The 20561-nt window shown below is 45.7% G+C and overlaps 1 protein-coding gene across 5 annotated transcripts in view; it reads right to left on the bottom strand.

Annotated features, from left to right (window-relative positions):
- Positions 1-20561, bottom strand: part of KIAA1549L (KIAA1549 like) — a 674355-nt gene that overhangs the window by 366495 nt on the left and 287299 nt on the right. For all 5 annotated transcript variants that reach the window (XM_086955871.1, XM_086955872.1, XM_086955873.1 and 2 more), the window contains one exon: positions 2062-2198. In XM_086955871.1, coding sequence (XP_086811997.1) covers positions 2062-2198 — 137 coding nt within the window. The remainder of the gene's footprint in view (positions 1-2061; positions 2199-20561) is intronic.

The following is a 20561-nucleotide window of genomic DNA, read 5'->3' as shown; positions in this document are numbered from 1 at the left end:
GAGTCTGAAGCTGCCCGTTAGCGGGTAAGTCAACACGTTTCCCCATTCCACACGGTATGAATGATTTGGGAAGGTATGACACAATATTGAATGTTGTCGCGTGTATTGTGTTTCCTCACACAGCTGCTGTGACCATACCTATTGGGAAATACTATTCGTTTTGGAAACCCTCAAGTTGTCGGTTTGACTATTGGATTGAGGTAGGGAGCTTCAGTTGGACCCTGGTAGTTGATCCCTTGTTAAATTCACTTGTTTTTTGCTCTGAACAACCTTGCTCAAGCTAGTTATTTTTATTATTTCAGAACCAACACGGTCCTGAGGAGAACCCCACCAATTTCTAGGGGTTTGAAACGCGTCGACCAGTTTTTCAGTCCCGCATCTGGTTACTATTATCACGTTGGAACAGTTATTGCATCAATTTGGGTTCACGAGTGACCTCGTGATAATTACAACGACATTGCAAAAATATGAAAAGAAATATTTTTCACTGATTTATTTTCCGATGCCTGGACACAGTGTTTCTTGTACTGTTATCTGTTTTGAATGGTCTGTGTATGAATGTATGGCCAAGTGTGTATGAAATGGTGTATTCATATGTTTGTATATATTGTATATAAAACTTATTTCATTGTGTATTTTGTATTTTCCTTGCACGACGAATAATGTGCTGAAAAAAGAAAAAAAGAACGTTTGCAAAAATTAAATAAATTTGCATGGTTTAATAAGATAAACAGGTTGTTTTTTGCTTTAATCAAAGCAACCATCGTTGAAATTAGTCAGTTGAATAATTGAGACTCCAGTTTTGGCTCTTGTGTTGATTAATAGAGACACACCTTCAGACAGCAGCTGAGTTTAGATAAGTAGTGCATGTTGGGGTGTGTCATCGAGTTGTGGTGTTAGCGCCAACTGCAGATCTCACTATGACAGATGCGCAAGAAGGGGCCTCAGCCAAATATAATATTGATTCACTCAGGGAAGAATGACTTGGTGCAGGTGCCTGGTGAGAGCTGTTGAAGATGGTGAAAAGAGACTTGAAGGTAATGCAGGATAACTGGGAGTACGAACATTTCTTGGAGGCAGCTGCTACCCGGAAAAGTGTAGAAAACGGTCAACAGAGTCTTTAATATAGGTGCACTGACCCTGGTGGACATAGCTTACAAATGGTTGACGGCGTTCAGACAGGATGGAGTACATTTGTTGCTGGGTGGAACAGGATATATTTGATGAAGACAACTGAGTTGCTCAGAGAATGGTGAGACAAGAACTATTAGATCTGTGGAGGCAGTACGAATACCACATGGTAAGGTTTTTACAGGGGAAGAAAGAGAGAGCATAGCTTCAGGCAAGGGGAGAACTGAGCGCAAAAACAACAATTGATGGACAGAATGCAGAACAATGTCATACATTCACCCCAGTACAGAGATCTTGGCCTAAATGCATCATTTTTTTGCACTCCACACCACCCCAGTTCAGACATGGCCATATGCAAATCAGCCTTGACCCTGTGCCTCATGGGAACGGTCCAGCTCGAACTGCCAAGCCATGTCTTTCCTGGACCAGAATCAAGCATCCTAGGACCGGTTTCTGGCTATCAGCCGTCTTCAGCCAGGATAGCTTGACTCCAGTGGTGTGGAGAGCCTGGGACTCACGTCTGAGCATACCCATCCCACTCGGGGAGAACTGAGACCGTGTACGAAAAGAGAGGTAAGGTCAAAGACCCTAAACAGAAGAAAAGCAGAGACAGCCTTGGCCTGGTGCAGGCAGGCAGGAAAGAAGTAGTTCAAGTCTTAGGTTTAAGTAACAGGATTAGCAGTCGTTGGTTCAGATATGTTATGATTTGACATCAAGAAAAGGGGGAGGTTTGGAGCTGTAAGAGGATGGTAATATTTAGGGGATGCACATGTTTTAGAGTTAAGTAGTTAGAACAATGATAGGGACAAGTAGCGTCTACAGCTAAGCCGAAGCATGACATATGGAACTCTGCTTGCTTCCTAATAAAGCGTGTTTTTATACAGTCACCGCACAGTCAAACTATAATGAAAAGATGCTGCCTGGACTCACCTGGACTGTCTTGACATTGGAGGTGGCTGCGGTATTCTTCGTTAGTGCGTCCTGGAAAGCACTCAGCAATTTCTGCTCCATCGACCGAACGAAACTGCAGGAGTGCACGTCTTCTTGCAGGCCAACAACTTGCAGCACTGAGAGAGGAGAAAAGCGCAGAGGCCATACATATTCATTCGAATGTTTAAAAACGTGTTTTGAGTTTTCAACGCAATATTCAAATTCTAAAAATGTGTGTATTTGCATTTATTTACTAGTAAACAGCAGAGACGATTATTCCCCAGCCCTTGCTGTGCTCAAGTCTCCCACCGACATTTACCACCTGCTCAGTGCAGATTGTAAGTGGGAGTGTTAAACTACTCGGAATCAGGCAAAATCTGTATAAAGAATCAGCCAGTCCTGGGGCCTGCGGGTCATTTCCCGTTCCAGTGAGTTTAACTCAATTAGCTCATGGGGAGATACCGCCCGGAAACGTTCATTCCAGGACCGCATCAGGAGTGTCCGGCATGGACTTAACAATGGGATTCATAATGGGGCCGCAGTAGGAGTGAAGGCTGCCTATATATCTGCTTTTCACCCTGTCTAACCCTTTTGTGAAACAGTTATAGTGATACCCACTCAGAGCATGACATGGGATGTTGAGTGGTCATTCGCGACTAAAGGTGACAACAGACTAGAATTCCCGTGGAGAGCAGTGCAGAAAAAAAGCTGCTGCTTCCCAAATTCAACTTTTTCAAACCTTGAACCGAAGGGTCCGCTAAGCCATGAAGGACCATGGGGTGGTAACAACATGGACCATGCAGGGTATCAAGTGGACAAGTTGGAGAAGCACGGACCAATGGAAGGTATCAAATGGCTATTGCTGGGCATCCGCATGAATTATATCTGATGAACAATCCGTGGATTTCCAAAGATGGCTCTGAATCTGAAGTGAGGAGTGTCACCCTTACAGAAAGCCAGCCTCCCACCCAGGCCTCGCACCAGCAATTAAAAAAGCGCTATGAAAAGGCCTGAGCTGGCCACGCCATAGAGCTTTTTTTACTTTCAGTTAAAAAAAACTGCATATCAACCTCACTGCCATGCAACATACCTAAAAACATTGACAAAGCATAGGCGAGACTGATTGGCTTTGCCAACACTTGCTCACAAAGCTCCCTCACTCAAAGAGTTAGTATACCTGTTTCGTTTAAAGAACCTGTTTTTTTTATCTCTCCTTAGTCTGGTGCCATCACTGAGATAACCCCCTACCTTTAGAAGAATTGCATCTACTCTCACCATCAGATCTTAGTAAGCACGGTTCATAAGCTTCTTGCATACCTCTACTACACATGGCATTTCTAATTTATCAGAATATTTTAAGACCTGCCTGTGCTTTCCTCGGTATCTAACATTTCTACCTATAGCAGAGGGGGTATTCTTCTCAAGCCAGTGCTGAGGAGGAACAGCGTGTGGACCATGCCTTATTAACGAAGTACAGGCCTTCAAGATTCCTCAATGGCAAATACATTGATTTGTCTTCAAATCCCCTTTCGCACCATGACCTTACATATCAAGCTTCAGTAATGCTATAATCTATGAAAGAAAATCTAGAGCACCAGTAATTCATTGAATTCATGAAACACCCATGGACAGGGTCTCCTGTTGTACCACAAAACCTAACAATTAACTACTATTATTCGGTCGATGTAGAAACCTTCAAAAGCCTTAATAAAAAATGGTGGTTTGCTTGTGAGACTATTATCTTATGAAAACATGTGAGCACCAGAAATAGTAACAACTCGAATTTCAATTACTTATCTGGCAAAGGTAATAGTCATTGACAAGGTTATTTTCCAAGTCAATGACAGCAAATTACAGTCGGACTGTAATGGTGGCTATTTCATCATTCAGTTTCCCCAGAGAGTTCCTGGGGATGCTGCTTAGGATAACCAGGCATCCTGATTTGCTGGGACAGTTTTGTTTTTCTAAACATCTGTCCCAGAGTTTTCTAAACATCTGTCCCAGCAGATGATTGGTCAAGTATTGCAGTTCATCAAGCAGGAAGCGGACATCATGTTTAGTTGCATGTGAAAATACTGACAAGAGAAAAACCATTCTAAAAAAATATCTTGGCAAACCAAAATATGGCTGTGGTAAGTATATTTTGGTAAAATCGATGTGGCTTGTGGGATGCCTCACGGTTCAACCTTGAACCCAACATAGTTTAATATCTAGGTTAGCACACTAGCAAAGCTTATCAGATCCTTCAATTTGGACATTGTGAGTTATGCCAGTCAAAATTAGATCACACTGAGAACGGACTGAGAAACTCAGTCATTCCAATCCAACTCCTGGGTATGTATGTCAGACTTGGCTTAAGGATGAAGCACATTTTCGATCAGACTAAAATTCTAATTGTGGGAGGGCCGCCTTTGGTCCGGTTTTAAGAGTGGTGGCCTATTTCATTAGAATTCTGCCCTTTTCCTGTGTTCAATCTTAGATTAATCTTTGATGAAATGTTAGACTGCTCTGCCTGGATTGCTACGACTACTTCTTCTCACCTATTTGAGACTCTTAAGAAAGGTGTCAGCTTACCTTCTTGTGGAAATGCTATTCCAAGTTATTCATTCAACTCTGGGTTTGAGGCTGGATTATTGTAATGTGCTTCATTTTGACCTTCCTATATACTTGATTCAAAAGCTCCAGGTGATCTCGAATTTAGTACCAAGAGTGTTCGTACCTATTCTCCACTAGGCGCCAATCTCCCAACATCTCAGATAACTTCTCTAGCTCCCTGTTGCCAAACATATTTCCTTTAAGAGCCAGTGTATTTGCCATAAATTCATCTAGAGCAAGATTCCAATGTTTTGTTGTAACTCATTGACCCTATTCAAACCAACCAGGTCCCTTCTTTCAGCAACTTCGTGTTTACTGGCACTTACCAAGATTAATAGATGTTGCGGCTTTTAGAGCTTGCAAATCACATCCTCATTAATTATGCTTGACCTCATACCTTTTTACAATGAAGAAACATTTGAATACCTATCTGTTTACTATTTGACTGTTCTTGGACATTTGTGATCTGTATTGTCCGTGGTGTTTTTCCTCCTAGCGAACACATGCCCTTAAGGTAGACCTATTGTGTCGTCTATATGATCACTATCAGAAAACACCTCTCAGTATATAGACCACTATTTGAAAGCTTTTGTGGTTGCTTTACCTGCTTATATCAGAGATACAACCCACTTTCTTACCATGATCGACAGCATTCATTGGGAGACTGATTATATGCTTGTAACACTAGCTGTTAACAGCCTTTACACTAGTATTTTGCACGATTTGGATATAGAAACGGTCAGACATTATATTAAGGCTAGATTCATTTCTCTCTTAATTATGATTTTTGATGAACTATTTTTCGCTTGATGAACAATTTTTTCCTCTTTGATAACTGCATTTACAGACAATAACTGGGACCAGCGATGGGCACCTGCTTTGCCCCCAGTTATGCAAACTTGTTCATGGGCTGGTGGGAGGAGCAGGTGCCCATCTACTTAGCTGGAACATGTGGTATTGTGGTCTCGTGTCATAGATGACATTTTTTGCATCTGGAAGGGTGACGAGGAGTCATCCAAATGGTTTGTTGACAATCTTAACCATAATTCTTATAATTTGACATTCACAAGATATATCAGCAAATCAAGGCTGGAGTTCCTGGATGTTGTAATGTGTGTCAAGGAGAAAAAATTGGAAACCAAGTTGTTGCGCAAGGAAACTGTGGGGAACAGTCACTTAAGTGCTAGCAGTGCGCCCCCTCTAGTTTAATTTTCAGCATTACTTATGGAGGGCTACTGCATGCTAATTGTAGCACAACGGTCCTAAGCAGTACATTGCAGGGGAGCAAGTTATAGTTAGCTGAGTTAACTATAACTGCTGAATTTCTCTGGTTTTGTAAGAGTGAAATCTGAGCCTATCTATAATGTCCCTGTAACCTTTGTTTTTTCAGTGAATTTCTAAGTTTTTTAAATTCTATTTCCTCACTATAACATCCCTGCAACCTTTTGATTTTTTTATTCTATTTCCTAACTTTATCGTTGCTGTAACCTTTGTTTTTTTCAGTGAGTTTTTATGTTTTTTAACTAGTACTCGCATTTGCAGAGTGGTGGAGAAGGGGGCGGGCCTCTCACCAGCTCACAACAATCCTGCTGTGTGGGACTTAATGGAGGTATCAGGAGGGGTTCTTTGCCCCCAAGGGCCCTCACCATCCTGGGGGACTTCACCCCCAATCAGTAGTGCACCAGGATGCATGTATGCAGAGTGGTGGAGAAAGTGGCAGGCCTCCGATGACCTCTCAGAAATACCACTGTGTGGGGCTTACTGGAGGTAACAGGAGGGGTTCCTGTCCTTGGCCTCTGATCCCCTCCCAGAAATCCCGCTGTGTGGGTCTCACTGGAGGTAACAAGAGGGGTGGATGGCCCACAAGGCCTCTCTGGAGCCATCCCCCAACTAGTAGTGTACCAGAAGGTGCATTTGCAGAGTGGTGGTGATAGGGGGCGTGGCTCCGGTGACTTTTCCTGGGCCAGCCTTTTTCTTTTGGTTTCTTTGTTTGTTTTACTAGGGAAGGGGGGTGATGTGGCCTACCTCCCCTGGGCCAATTTCAGCCCTGGGAACTCATACCCCAGGGCCTGGCATTTTCTTTTTTTATTATATATCGAGGAGAGGCCCAGGCGCTCCGCCCCAAGGAACCCCATCTTCTAGGGCCTGCCTTATTTAAACATTTTTAAGTAGTAGGGGAGGGGGATGTGCATAGTTTTCAAATAAAGTCCCAGTAAGGTGGTGGTCCCATAGGCTGCAGGAGGTTCCATGCGGCCCTCCGCATTCATTCAAATTAAAACCCCAGGAAGGCGGCGACTCCCAGGGCTGCCGGGAGGGTTAGCTTGGCTCCCTGCATTGCTTTTAAACAAAGCCCCAGGTAGAGGACAGTCCCAGCGGCTGTGGGGGGCAGTGCATCACCCCCATATTAAGTTACCAATGTTTGCGCTGGGTAGGTGGTGGTTCTTGGTGCTGTGGGGGGCCATGCGGCCCCCACATTAAGTTACTACTGTTTGCCCCTGGGAGGTGGCAGTCCCTAGGGCATGTGGGTGCTGCATAGGCATCCCCGCAAAATTAAAAAGCAGTGCCCCGGGTATTTGGCACACCCGTTGGCTTACTTGAAAAGAAGCATGAAAGCCCTTTTTTCTCAATTTTGCCATGGATCCACCTGCGAATTTGTGGCAAAATTAAGCTTCACATTTTTTTTAACCCCCAGCCGGGTCCCTGTGGGACCCCTCCACCAGTCTTAGGGGATCAGGAATTCCTACTGGGCCTGCCTTTCCTTATGTTTTACGTTTTCTGTTGGACTCAGCTCAAGCTGAGTCCCACGATGGCTGGCAACACTTCCTGTTTGAAGTGTTGACAGCTAATCAGACTTGAGCACAGGGAAAACTGGATCCCTAGAGAATCCGGATCACTATAAATACAAATTTGTATACAAAACTACCTCATGTATTTACACCAAATTACAAAAAGCATGATCTGTGGACCAACAGATAACTTTCTGCCAAATTTCACGTAATTCTGTCCAGCATTTGGGCTGTTCAAAGGTCCTATGAGAATTAACATGGGGAAACACTTATTGAGACCCCACTTTTTCTTGGCACCCGCTACACGAAACACCCCAAAACTTTCCAGACAGTATCTGAAGTAACTGGCAAATCTTTGGGGACAATTTCATGAAGATTCATCAACCTTCTTTAGCCTCATTTGACGACTCTCCATGAAACTTACCAAAAAGGTGCTACTTTTTGACTAGTTTGTTCATGGACAGCCTCAGGGTGATCTTTTAAGCAGGGGGCTGAGAAAAAAGGGTGGCCCAAAAACGCAAAATACCATGCATTTCCCATAGATGTCTTTAGGCAGGGCTACAGCACAAACTGCGGAACAGAATTACACCAAATTTGGCAGGAAGCTACCTTGGTATGCAGATTGTGCTTTTTGTGATTTGCTGTAAAGTCGGCAAATCATTTTTGAGAAGTTACGGTTAAAAAATAATTGTAGATCTGGATGGTTCCTAATGATAACATCCTTGTAACCTCTGTTTTTCCTGTGAATTTCTACGTTTAAAATAAAAATCCTTAATGTAACCTGTTACCTCTGAGAGTGGGCGTGTGAGTGCCTGTATAGGGCAGTGAGCGGATGTGTGAGTGGCTGTATAGGTCTATGAGTCAGTGTGCAAGTGTTTTGGTGGTTGTGTGAGTGAGTGGCTGTATAGGTTGATCAGTGTGTGTGTGTGAGTAGCTGTATGGGTCTGTGAGAGTGTGTGAGTTGCTGTATTGGTCAGTGAATGGGTGTGTGAGTGGCTGTATGGCTCTATTAGTGGGAGTGGGAGTGGGAGTGTCTCAGTGGGTGTATGGGAGGGTGTGTGAGTGTGTTTGGGAGTGGGTGGGTGAGCGCCTTTGTGGGTGTGTGAGTTGGTGTGTGAGTATCTGTGTTGGTCTGTCAGTGGGTCTGTGAGTGCCTGTGTGAGTGTCTGTGTAGGTCAGTGTTTGGGTGTCAGAGTGTGAGTAACTCTGTGTCTGTGTGTATGGGTGTTTGTATGGATGTCAGAAGGGTGTGAGAGTGTCTGTATCGGTGTCAGAATGGGTGTGAGAGTGTCTGTATGGGTGCCACAGTGGGTGTAAGAGTGTCTGTGCATGACCGGGTGTAAGAAGGTGTGCATGGGCGTAAGAATGGGTGTGAGAGTGTCTGCATGGGTATGTGGGTGGATTTTAGAGTGTTTTTATGGATGTCAGATTGGGTTTGAGAGAGTCTGTATGGGTATGTGAGTGGATGTGAGAGTGTCTGTATGGGTGTCTGAGTAGGTATGAGAGTGTCTGTGTGGGTGACTGGGTGTGAGAGCGTCTGTATGAGTATAAGAGGAGGTTTGAGAGTCTGTATGGGTAAGGAAGTGGTGTGAGAGTGGCTGTATGGGTATGTCAGAGGATGTGAGAGTGTCTCAGAGTGAAAGAGTAGGTGTAAAAGTAGTTATATTGATTTATTTATTTATTTGGGGTTGCCCTAGCTCAACTGATCCATTGCGGAGTTACACTGGTGCCGCTCTGAGCCCCACAATGGGTCTGTGTATCTCGCCAGTGGGACAAAAAAATATTTTTGGGGGTATTTTCAAGCTCAGTACACATGCTTGCCCCTCATTTTTAACATACACAAGGCTTCAGGAAAGCTCTCACCTGACCCCTTCAATTAGTATGCAAGCCCCTTTTCAGCCCGATGACCGTTTACCGAGATATACAATGTCGGCTACAACTTTTCTGTTACGGTGCAGCCAGCCAATCACAACCCTGTTTTGGCACAAGGACTCGCGAATCCACTGTGGATGGATCAGCAGGAGGATCAACGTCTCTAGATTTGCAAATTTGGATTTCAGTTAATAACTCCAAAACTACTGAACAAATTTACATCAAATCACAAAAAAGCCTCTTTCTGGTCCAAGAGCTAGCTTTATGCCACATTTGGTGTAATTTTGTCCAGTGGTTCGGATTGTAGTCATGTTCAAAATCCCTATGGGAACTAACATGGGGAAAACGCATTTTGGGAACCCACTTTTTTTCAGCCCCTGCTTAACGAATCATCCCAAAACTTACAAGACAGCAGCTGAAGTGACTGGTGAATTATTTTTGACAATTTTGTAAAGATTTGTCAAACAGCGCCAAAGTTATTGGCAAAACAAAAATCATGTAATAAGAAAACAGGTCCTCTTTAAGGCCCAATACCAAAAACGTGGTCATTTTCCTTTAAACTATAAATGATTGTAGCCGCCCGTTAAGTCTTTGAATCTCAAGAGCACATGTGTTATTCTTTATTACAATAACTTCCTGCACTGGTAGTGGCATACAGCTCAAGAAATCAACCACAATATTCTTCACTCCTGGCACATACTGCAACTCATAATTGTAATCTTACAATTCCATCCTCATCGCCAAACTGTAAAGAAGAAACTACTGGAACTTAAAGTAGAATTCTTTTATTTAGTAAATACCCTGACACATCAGGTGGAGTCACCGTACACAACTTCAGGCAGAGGCAACTGCCCTTCCAACCGGCTCCAACACACCAACATTCTAGAGTAGAATCCATTACATCATAATAAACAGAGACACAACTGTATGGTGTCTGAGAGGCAGCACTTTTCCATACATGATTAGGATTTACATCACATCAAAGGGTTGATAGTTTCACATGGCAGACAGGCAGAATCTCGCACTGCAGTGCTCAGTACGGAGATTCCGCTCGAGTGCACTCGTAACTATACGAGTCGTAAGTCGAGCCCTATATCTCATGAACAAAGTTAGAAAGCCACAGAAATTCTGCGCCCTGAAATTACTGATCCTTACAATATTGGTACTTCCAGGCATGGTTTTGCTGCGCTCGTATTCATAACCACCCTAGAATGAGGGCGGGAGTGCCACACAGGCCCGGTTCTAGTGGGTGGGCCAGGTGGGCCAGGCCCACCCAAACAAGAGCCTTGGCCCTTGCAATAAGGACATGAAGGCCAATAGAAAATTGCATCTTTAATTTAAAACTTTCCTTCGAACATTGTTTTTCTTCCTTTCTGGGAGTTGCGTGATGGGCCTAGGCTTTTCTCACAGGGATGTGTTGTGCAGGTACAGTGGGGGCATGGCAAATGGGTTACATTCTTTATTTGGCACTGCGAAACTTCCATCCTGTATATTTAGTGCTGGAGAAAAGAGGTTTGTTTAACCTTATTCACCTTTCCTGAACCCTGCAGCAGCATATCAGATCAGGCTTTGACACAAAGTTTGACTAACTGAGTAGGTAAGAGAATGTGTTACTATTTGTTCTTATTTTTTAAATCTGCACAGGCCCAGCAAGGCACATACTTTGTGTTTGCTTCATTTACATAGTTTTTTCTTTATCATGGCCATGGATGCAAGACAACAATAAAAATGTCCAGGTAACTGGTGATTAATGATCCTGCTGGAGAGCAATCTTTTGGCTGTTGGTAGTTTTGAAATGCAGATAAGATGTATGTAATGTGGATAGCTCAGTGAGGTACTACCCTTGTCACAGAGATTATTTTGTTACTTGCAGTTCAGAAGTTAGGATCCTAACATAGACAGTGACCCATGAACTTTCATCAAAGAGCTGCATACAAACATGAATGGTATAACACTTGTTTGTGTTGTTAGAACTTCCCCAGTCTTTCTTTATTTCAATGTTGCTAAAAAGAGTTTGGGCCAATGTACATATTTATTAGTAAAGCCAACCCCCAACCACTGGTGTATGCTTTAAATCCTGAGTGTGTGCTTCTCCAGCCCAAACCCTTTTAAAATATACTACCCACCAGTATGGATGACATGTGATTCTATACCTTGTAATCCTCATTGGCTTATGTGACATTCCCTATAGGCTGATTTACATACTTGTATGATTCATTGTCTCTGTATAATGTGTGTGTGATGTAAAGTACTGTGAAACCCTACACTGAAATAATTAGTGCTATACAACAAATATGAGAGAAGGGCTATGGGGAGATGAGGGCACGGTTGGAGGGTGGTAGTAATGGTATATCTGAAGAAAGAGGTCATTGGAGGGGTGCCAAAAAAGAGTTTTGCTCTAGCGCTAAAGCTGGCCCTGTCATGGACTTTATTGTTTTTGTTTTCTTAATTAGCAGTCAGGTCATTAGGGCAACTGTGGAACATATTTTAAAGTGTTTGCTAATTATATTTACTGATATCTTCAAAGTTTTAAGTTTGAAGGAGATGTTAGTAATGTTTTTTACTGGAATAATGAAAGTGGAGCGGGATGGTGGCTGATAAGGTCAGCTGTGAGATAAGGTGCACAGGAGAGGGATAGTAGAAGAGTGGATAATCTGGCCTGGAAGTACTTGTGTTGAAACCTGGCCTGTTGGGATTTGAGGGTTTGCACTTGGGTCCAGACATTGCTCTTACTATCAAATAACTATCCACATGCTCTGAATACACACATCGATCTGTTCTATCATGGTGACTAGTTGCAGGTAGATATGATGTAATAAGGGTTGTGTAGGCTACCACAAGAAGCAACTAATTGGGCTCACAGTGGCCCACCCAAATGCACCCCTGGCCCACCCAAATAAAAATTCCTGGAGCCGTGCCTGGTGTCACATATGAACCAAGTGAAAAAGTAAGTACACATATTATTTCGAAATGCTGACAAAAAAATGTCACCGGCAAGTTTATTCTATTCAGTGAACTTAATTAATTACAGCGGGGCAATGAACTAATTATTTCGGAGAAACTAAAGGCCATGGCAAGGAATGTGACTGAGTTATAATCACAAAAGACGAAAGTGGCGAAGTGTAAACTAACGTCATCAGACTAAACAACCTGAATATAATGAAGGGCTCCATTCTTCTCTGTGGCAAATGTCCCTGCGACTCAAGACTGGGTTTCCGGGGAGACGGCCTCCTGAAGTCTGAGGGATCGAAGGCGACAATTGACTTCCGCCTTGGTTGCACAAGCTTGTTTAGCCTTCTGTGTTCAAATAGTATTTCGTTGCCTCGGTACTCGAAGAAAAACAAACACGATGTGCTCCCAAGAAACTCCCTTAGAATGCGAGCGCTCATAGGCACGTGCCCGCGTTCCAGAGGACTTTCTGCTTCAGAGGCGAGTCGCGAGCTTCAAAAACATGCATGGTACGATGTTGCGTCCGAGCCCAGGCTCCTTCCAACAAGGGGTATTAAAGTAAAAACACTTGATGTGAAAATCTCCATTCACATTGGCTGAGGTTCTGTTCAGGGGACGACAGCAAGAGGAGGGAAGGTTCCTGAAGAAAATGACTTCGAGTAATGTAGCTTAAATGACTCAATGTGCCCACACCAGCCTTCATCCTTTGAGGGTGATAAAATTGGCACCACTGGAGCTTTCGGTATGCCAATGATACCACGACAATGTTGCTGCTACTGGGTTTCAAAAAGAGAAGGGAAATCCAGAGAGAAAATGACTCTCTTTAAATGGTTTCCCTTCACCTGGCATGACGTCATGCCGTCACTTCTCCACTAGTGAGAAATGAGCAGTGTGAGCACGTGCACATCGATGTGCCTGCTGTCACTGCAGTCCTGAAAAAAACGGATTGTCTGTGCCAGGGCACAAAACAGAGCCCGATAGAGACCCGTTTTGAGGCCCCCTTGCTCAGACCCGGCCCCCTTAAAGCCCTGTATGCAACTAACAACCATTGGCAAAGCCAATAGTCCTGGCTTATTGTAGGTGTAATGTCCCTTGTATGGATGCAATTACAGAAGCAGCAAATTACCAGTGGCGCAGCACACTATGCTAAGCACAAACTTTTAGCGTATGTTTTAATGTAAATCTGAGCACAGGAGGAGAATTCAACTAGCGCGGATGTGGTTAAACTAAGCCCTTCTCACATAGGCCACGCCCCTTTGAGAGACCCCCATGCTTTCCATCCCACTTAGAGCCCTGCCAATTACACGTCAGGGATCAAAAATGCAGCTCTACTATCCCGGAAGTACGTCTGTTCTGCATGGTGTTAATGTGACGTTTGTCTCCCCATTCCTCTGGGTAGCGCTCGCCAGCTGTAAAATCGCAACTACCCATACCGTCTCAAGCACAGGGTATATTTTGGGGAGTGCTAGGCATTTCCTTGACTTTTCATCGCTATACGCTCGTACATACATATTTTGAAGATATGTGAGAGGCTACCCCACCAGTCTTTCTACTCAGAATTCACCACCATCTGCCGAGCACTATCACTGCGGTCAACACTAGGGTTGTACTCAGGGAATGTGCAGAGAGTGGTAATGACAATGAATATTATTCAAATTCTGCTGCCCTCTGGATCTCAGGGTGGCCCTGGCGCACTCAGCAAAAGCCTATGGTCCACTGAAGCCCACCTTCCGCGCGCTCTGGCCGTCTGTGGCCTCATGTTTGAGGCTCCTGCTTCATGGGAGCTTGAGCAACCTCTGATCCTCGGCAGCTCCAGTGCCCACCATCAGAGCAGCCCTGCCTGAACATGTCGCTCCCCAGAAGGCCTCGTGCTGTAGGGTGGTGCGTGATCTTCTGCCGCCCAGCAGGTCCAGCGGCATGCCCTAAGGGCTATTTGTCGATTGTGTTTTCCCAATTCCAACCAACCGGGTGCAGCACACCAGCCCTTAAATGTTCAGGATGATGGTAAGGAGAAGAAGCAGTGTGTATATTTATGCGTTAAGTAACGAGGCAGCTATTCAGAGGGGCTCTCAGCTCCGTGAATCCTTTGGCTGGTGGTAGCCACGCCACAAACGCAGGGGTGTGAAGAGCTTTAGAGGTGGAACAACATTGCCCACTGCAGTGAGAACGCTCGGACCCGGAGTCCGCTCTGGAGCACAGCCATCACTATGAGGTGGGGGCAAAGGTGACAATAGGCCAAGGCCCTGTGCTTTCCAGTCTCCTAAGCTGATTCTGCAAACGTTAGGAATCGATTTTTAATGAAAGAAGGCTTGTAATCATTAAGAAATCGGCAGCTATGTGGTCATACCAGTAGATGCCGTACAGAACATGTTTTCTCATTCCCAGGAGGACATTTTGTAAACCCTAGACACAGCTGCATCTGACAACTGCCAAAAGGGAGGGAGTATCCATAAGGGCCCCACTATAGGTGTTTGTTCCAGGCCTCACATAAAGAACTTAGCACCTGCCAGGGAAGGACAGTTCTACCCGTGTCATGTCTCTACTGTTGGGCGCACAACCTCACATCTGACGCTTGAGTCTGATTGGTGTACATGGTCCAATGAAGGGCAGCAGGAGGCGTCAGGAAGAAGAAAAATAACAATTGCACTGCAAGGCGGAGGCCACTGATGTTAAGGGAACCTAAAACATGTAATGCTCCAGCTCACGTGTGCATGTGTTTGAGGCAGGATACAAATTCAAAAGGGACTTAAAGCCATTCCAAAGGTTCAGCAGACACATGGACGCATTTAGAATTTGCTGCAACTGGACGTGCTATTGAATTATCTAGGCAAGACAATACTATGTTCTGCTAAAATACAGTTTACTGAAAGGAGATGGAATATTAAAAATAGCAGAATACAAATCATATACTGTCACCAAAATATAGCTGCCTCCAATACACTCAGATATTGCCGGACGTCTTTTGAAGGGAGAGATGGCATCAAAATACAGCAAGTGACATTCGACTAGTAACCCACAAATCCATTTCAGCGATGAAGTTCCATGGTGAGTTCCCTCCACAATCATCCACGTAGTACAAGCCTCAAAACCAATCCAGACTGTGGTCTGCCATGGAAACGTTTCAGAAGTCTTACCATGGGCGACTGAAGTGCGCTGCGATGCGATGCCATTATCATTGCCAATTAGGAGCTATGCAAAAAAAATTAAGAGTAAGACTAAGATGCGTTGAAATATGTCCTGTTGATTTTCCTAAATAGTAGTTTCCTGGAAACACTACAACAGATGATGTGGATGCGGCTCAGCGAGAAAATCCTCAGAAGACGTCACTGTGTATTCTCTCGCAGAAGGAGCCGCTGCTCTCCTTCATCCAGATGTCACAGTGAAGAGACAAGCAGCGTCTCCATGGGGATACCGGCACGAGGAATGCAAGAGGGTGGGCTGAACGGTGTCACGTTGGGGGTAGAAGAACACAGAGATACACCTGCGGCGTGTGGCAGAGTTATCACAGGTCTGCTTTATTCCATCATCGCTCACAGGGAAAGGGTCAGCACAAGACCTTGAGTTTACAGAGGGCCCTGGGCATCCCGCTGGCAACAAACTGCTGACACCTTTCTTCCTCTGCTCAGTACAGTGACAAGGCAATGCATCTTTTCACTTGATGTGTGCTCAGTAGCAGGGCAGAGCACTTTGAAAGCGCATCACACCAGAGTAAACTCACACCCACGGGGTAGAACGAATGATCGACTCGGAGCAAAGTTCTAAGTCACAAATTCAATTGGATGGGACAATGCGACTTAAAACACCCTGCCCCAATGCTGTGCCATGAATTCAACATGGCAGAGTGGTTATTATTTATTTTAAAACTTATATAGGACATCAAGCCTTAACTATCAATAGTGCAGCAGGTGCAGTAGCACCAGGTAAAAGGGTGGAGTAGTACTCTGCACCCTAATTATGGTCGTTTTTCACTGTCAAAGCATGAGAAAGGAGGGTCATTTTCCTTGCTTGCATTAGACCCTGATGACTTTTACTACGCCGCTGTAGTGCACCAGGTAGGTGAAACGTCACTAGGGCCCGATGTACAAAGCGTATTTGAGGTCGCAAACTAATCGGACAATTTGTGACTGCAACAAGGCTTTTTCTGCTCTATCAAACCTAAATTGCGATTCAGTAACATGTTACCCAATCACAATTTGGGTTTGCAACCAAATACTGATTTGGCATTTGTGAGGGGTTTGTGTAGGGTGTCCCTTACAATAACCGAATAGCAGTAGTATTTATTAATGTTTTGCCATCAAATTCCAGTAGCAAAACATTAATGTGGTAGGCAATTCACAAATGGGAAGCTTGTCCCTATGGGACCCCTTCCTTAGACCCCTTCCCCCTTGAGAATGTTAAAAATATATATTTTTAAGAGCAGGCAGTGGTCCTAAAAATGAAAGTTAAACTTTTAATTTTTCTGATTAAAGTCAGCCTGTTTTCCTTAATTTAAAAAAATAAGAGTAACTGTGAAGCAAGTGAAAAGTAAAAAAATCTAAAGCCAGCCCCATCATCTTGGCAAGTCTACTTAACATAAGGGGTTTAAGAAATACACACAAGGGGGAGCTAGAGAGCCCACGGCAAGATGGCCGCACTATAGTGCAGCTCAGCCGTCCGTGAACGAACAACGCTTTATAATCCTGCTTCAAAGCCAGAGAAACAGTGTGAAATCGTGTGGTGAGCCTCCAAAAATACAGAGGGCGCACTAAGAAGCCAGAAAGAATCACCAAAATCAGCACCCTGGTGTCATAAAGCGAGGCATTTCAAGACGGCTGGACTAATGGAGGCCATCCTGTAATGGCCACAACGAGAATCAGGCCTGTGGAGGTAGGCGGCAACCAAGCTGCTTTTTGTGCTCTCGGCACCCGGAACATCACACCACGGAACTGGGGCGGGCTGGCCTGAGCTGAGACGGATCAACACCTGGCGGAGGCAGCCGAGATTGCAGCCGAGGCGCCAACACGCTGGCGGTGCTAGCAGAAGTAGGTTGCGCAACACCCTCCCCTAGCCTCACCACCTTGCATAACACCCCTACACGGGTCTGATCCCTCAACACCCTCTGCATTGGCGCCCCCGCCTACCGCCACGGCCTATGAGAGGATTGGAGGTGACCGTCCAGAACTGGCAACAAAGAGGTCCCAGGCCCTGACACATGTACCCGGGCCTGTGGGGCGAAGCCTACTAAGGCCCAGATATCCAGCCGTCCAGTTGCTGCCTGCAGGGGACTTCACACCACATTGGCGACTGCTGGGTGGGGGTCACAGTGCGATAAGTGCCGCACGACGGAGTCTGAGCTCCAACAAGCATACAGTATCGGGCGCGGCGACCTCGACCCCTCACGTCGTGATCTGGAACACCGATTGCAGCCCACTACGGAGCGCGACAACACAGGCAAGAGCGGGGCTTATGTAAGCTTATGGGCCCGGACCTGAGAGGGCCTAAAAGACTGGGTTTTCTGTACGTCACCCACCCATTGCTACAGGTGGTAGCAGAGTTGCCCAACAGCCTCAAGCTGCACACAACAGTGCAGGAGGCGGCGTCTGGGGCCCAAGACACTGATGATAGCAGGGCAATTGGAAGGACCATACACTGCCAACAGCGGCGCGCTGGCCGGCGAAATCTTCCTGCACATCGCGGAGTGTGAACTGCGGCGGTGTGGGCCAACCAGGCGCGATTACATCGGGATGCCAGTTCGGGGTGGTCAGATCAATTGGAAAGATCCCCCCCTTAAGGTGGATTCCTTAGCAAGTCACACCAACGACATACACCACTCGTTGCCGGAGGCAGAGGAGGGATAAAACCAAGTGTGCCAACCTGCAAGCCATAAGCGTTGAGGTCACATGCTCCCAGCACGGGGCAGAAAGTACGCAAGGGACACACAGTGGCTGGCTACAACTCAGTAACTGCAGGAACACAGCAGCATAGGCGTACTAAGACTCTGCTAAACTGTAGGCTGAAGAAATACATTGCAGTGGGAGCCACATAATCACATGAGAGCCTGATAACACCGGCCGGACCACTCACATAAGCACATTTGACCCCCACGGGGTTTGCTTCACACGTAGTAGATACCAGCAGCTTGTTCAGATGGGGAAACCAGACAAAGCGCAACGTAAGCTAACCTTTGAATCAAAAAATGTCACCTGCGCTACTGGGGACACCGCGTTCAGCATGGACGAACAAGGCTCCAGCCTGGACACACTCGGAGCCACACTGGTGGCGGTGCAACAAAGTCTGCTGACCATCAATGGCAAAATTGAGCACCTAAATGTCCGCATGGATCACATGGCCACCACCTGGACCAATTGGGGAACCAGATCACAGACATGGAAGCCCGTGTTTCAATGACAGAGGACACCACGCAAGAACTACAAACAAAAACCCTCAACATGGAAAAGGTGATGGCCAAAATACAGGCTAAGAACGAGGAGTTAGAGGCACGCTCCAAGCGCAACAACGTCCGCATCACAGGTGTCTCGGAGTCGACAAATACGGGGTGAATGGAGCAATATGTCGAAACACTACTAAAAGATATTTTTGGGGCGGAAGAACTATTTCCCATGCTAACAGTCGAACAAGCGCACCACACCCTTACATTTCGACCACTGCAGGGGTCACAACGACGTCCGATTGTGCCCAGACTCTTAAACTACAGGGACCGCAATACAGTCTTAAGGTTGGTAAGGGAAAAGGGTACCATCACCTACCAAGGCAACACGCCACAATTATCCCTGATTTCACCATAGCGGTGCATACGGCCAGACGCGAGTACCAAAAAGTTAAGAGCCGAATGCAGAAGGCCGACATCAAATATGCCATGCTCTACCCGACCCGCCTCAAAATAATGCACAATGGCAAAGACAAGATATTCTCCACTCCGAAGGCAGCCATGGCCTATACCAACTCTCTGCTCCACCACCCAGACACAAGAGAGGGCACATATGCATCTACCGTACACCCCAGCTTGCCCAGGTTGGACTATTGGCTGGTCACAACACGAGCCAATGGATGGGTGACGGACATCCCACACCTCTCACGGACGCTCTCCCACCACAAACCTGTGTTACTGGTAGTGGACATACCCACATTTGCACCACCTCAATACATATGGCATTTTAACGCTGGGTCCCTGCTGGACCCGGTTTACAGCAACACTATACGGAGGGCGGTGGAGGAATACTTTCAGATCAATGTGGGGTCAGTCGAGGACCTGGGAATAGTGTGGGAAGCATTCAAAGCCACTATCCGGGGGAAATTCATCAGCACCAGCGCAGGGATACTGAAGGACATATGCTCCAAACTACAGAGCATAGGGGCGGGCATCAAAAAGTTAGAGGCAGACTATGAGACTACGCATCATGTGGATGTCCTAGGGCACATCAAGGAACAACTCACGCTATAAAACAAATTTGCGGAAGATGAACTTAAATACTTGACAAGGAGGCACACCATTAGGGCCTATGGTGAGGGTGGCCGCTCAGGACATACCCTAGCCCAGAAAATACAAATGAGAGGCACACAACACACAGTAACGCGAATAACTGATGATAGCAGGGGGACCCATTTCGACAACAGAGGTATCTCCTCCACTTTTGCTGTAGTCTAATGTAGAATGTATACATCGACAGGGGACACAGACACAGTAGAATTGGAGGCGTATCTTGAGGACATAGCCCTGGCGTTGTTGTCTGATGACCAGAGAGCATATTTAACTCAACCGGTGACAGTTCCGGAGGTTCAAGAGGCGATCAGATCGTTGCTGAATGGCAAAGTGCCAGGTTCTGACGGACTCACAAACGAGTTCTACAAAGCATATAGCGATCTGATCAGCCCGCACCTCTTGGCCATGTACGATGATGCATATGAGAAACAGATTCTCCCTCCCACACTTAGAGAAGCGCTAATCATCACGCTCCTTAAGCCTGACAAAACACCAGGCAGATGGGACTCATACCACCCGCTGTCTCTTATCAATACCATTGCCAAAATACTGGCCAAGTTGATGGCCGCCAGACTGACACCACTAATGTCTACAATTGTACTCCCAGATCAATCGGGATTCATCCCAGACCACTAGACCTCCCATAACATTTGCACTATATTCGCTCTCCTACATGTCTTAAACCCGGAGTTGGAGGTGGCGGCCATCCTATTAGACGTGGCCAAAACCTTTGATTCGGTGGAGTGAGGCTATCTCTTTGCCATAATGCAGAGGATGGGTATGCCGGGTATGTTCCTGAATTGGATAAAACGCCTCTA

The sequence above is a fragment of the Lissotriton vulgaris genome, chromosome 2_1 (genome assembly GCF_964263255.1).
Source record: "Lissotriton vulgaris chromosome 2_1, aLisVul1.2, whole genome shotgun sequence".
Taxonomy (NCBI): domain Eukaryota; kingdom Metazoa; phylum Chordata; class Amphibia; order Caudata; family Salamandridae; genus Lissotriton; species Lissotriton vulgaris.
The sequence above is the reverse complement of the archived record's forward strand: the minus strand, read 5'-3'. Positions and strand labels throughout refer to the sequence as shown.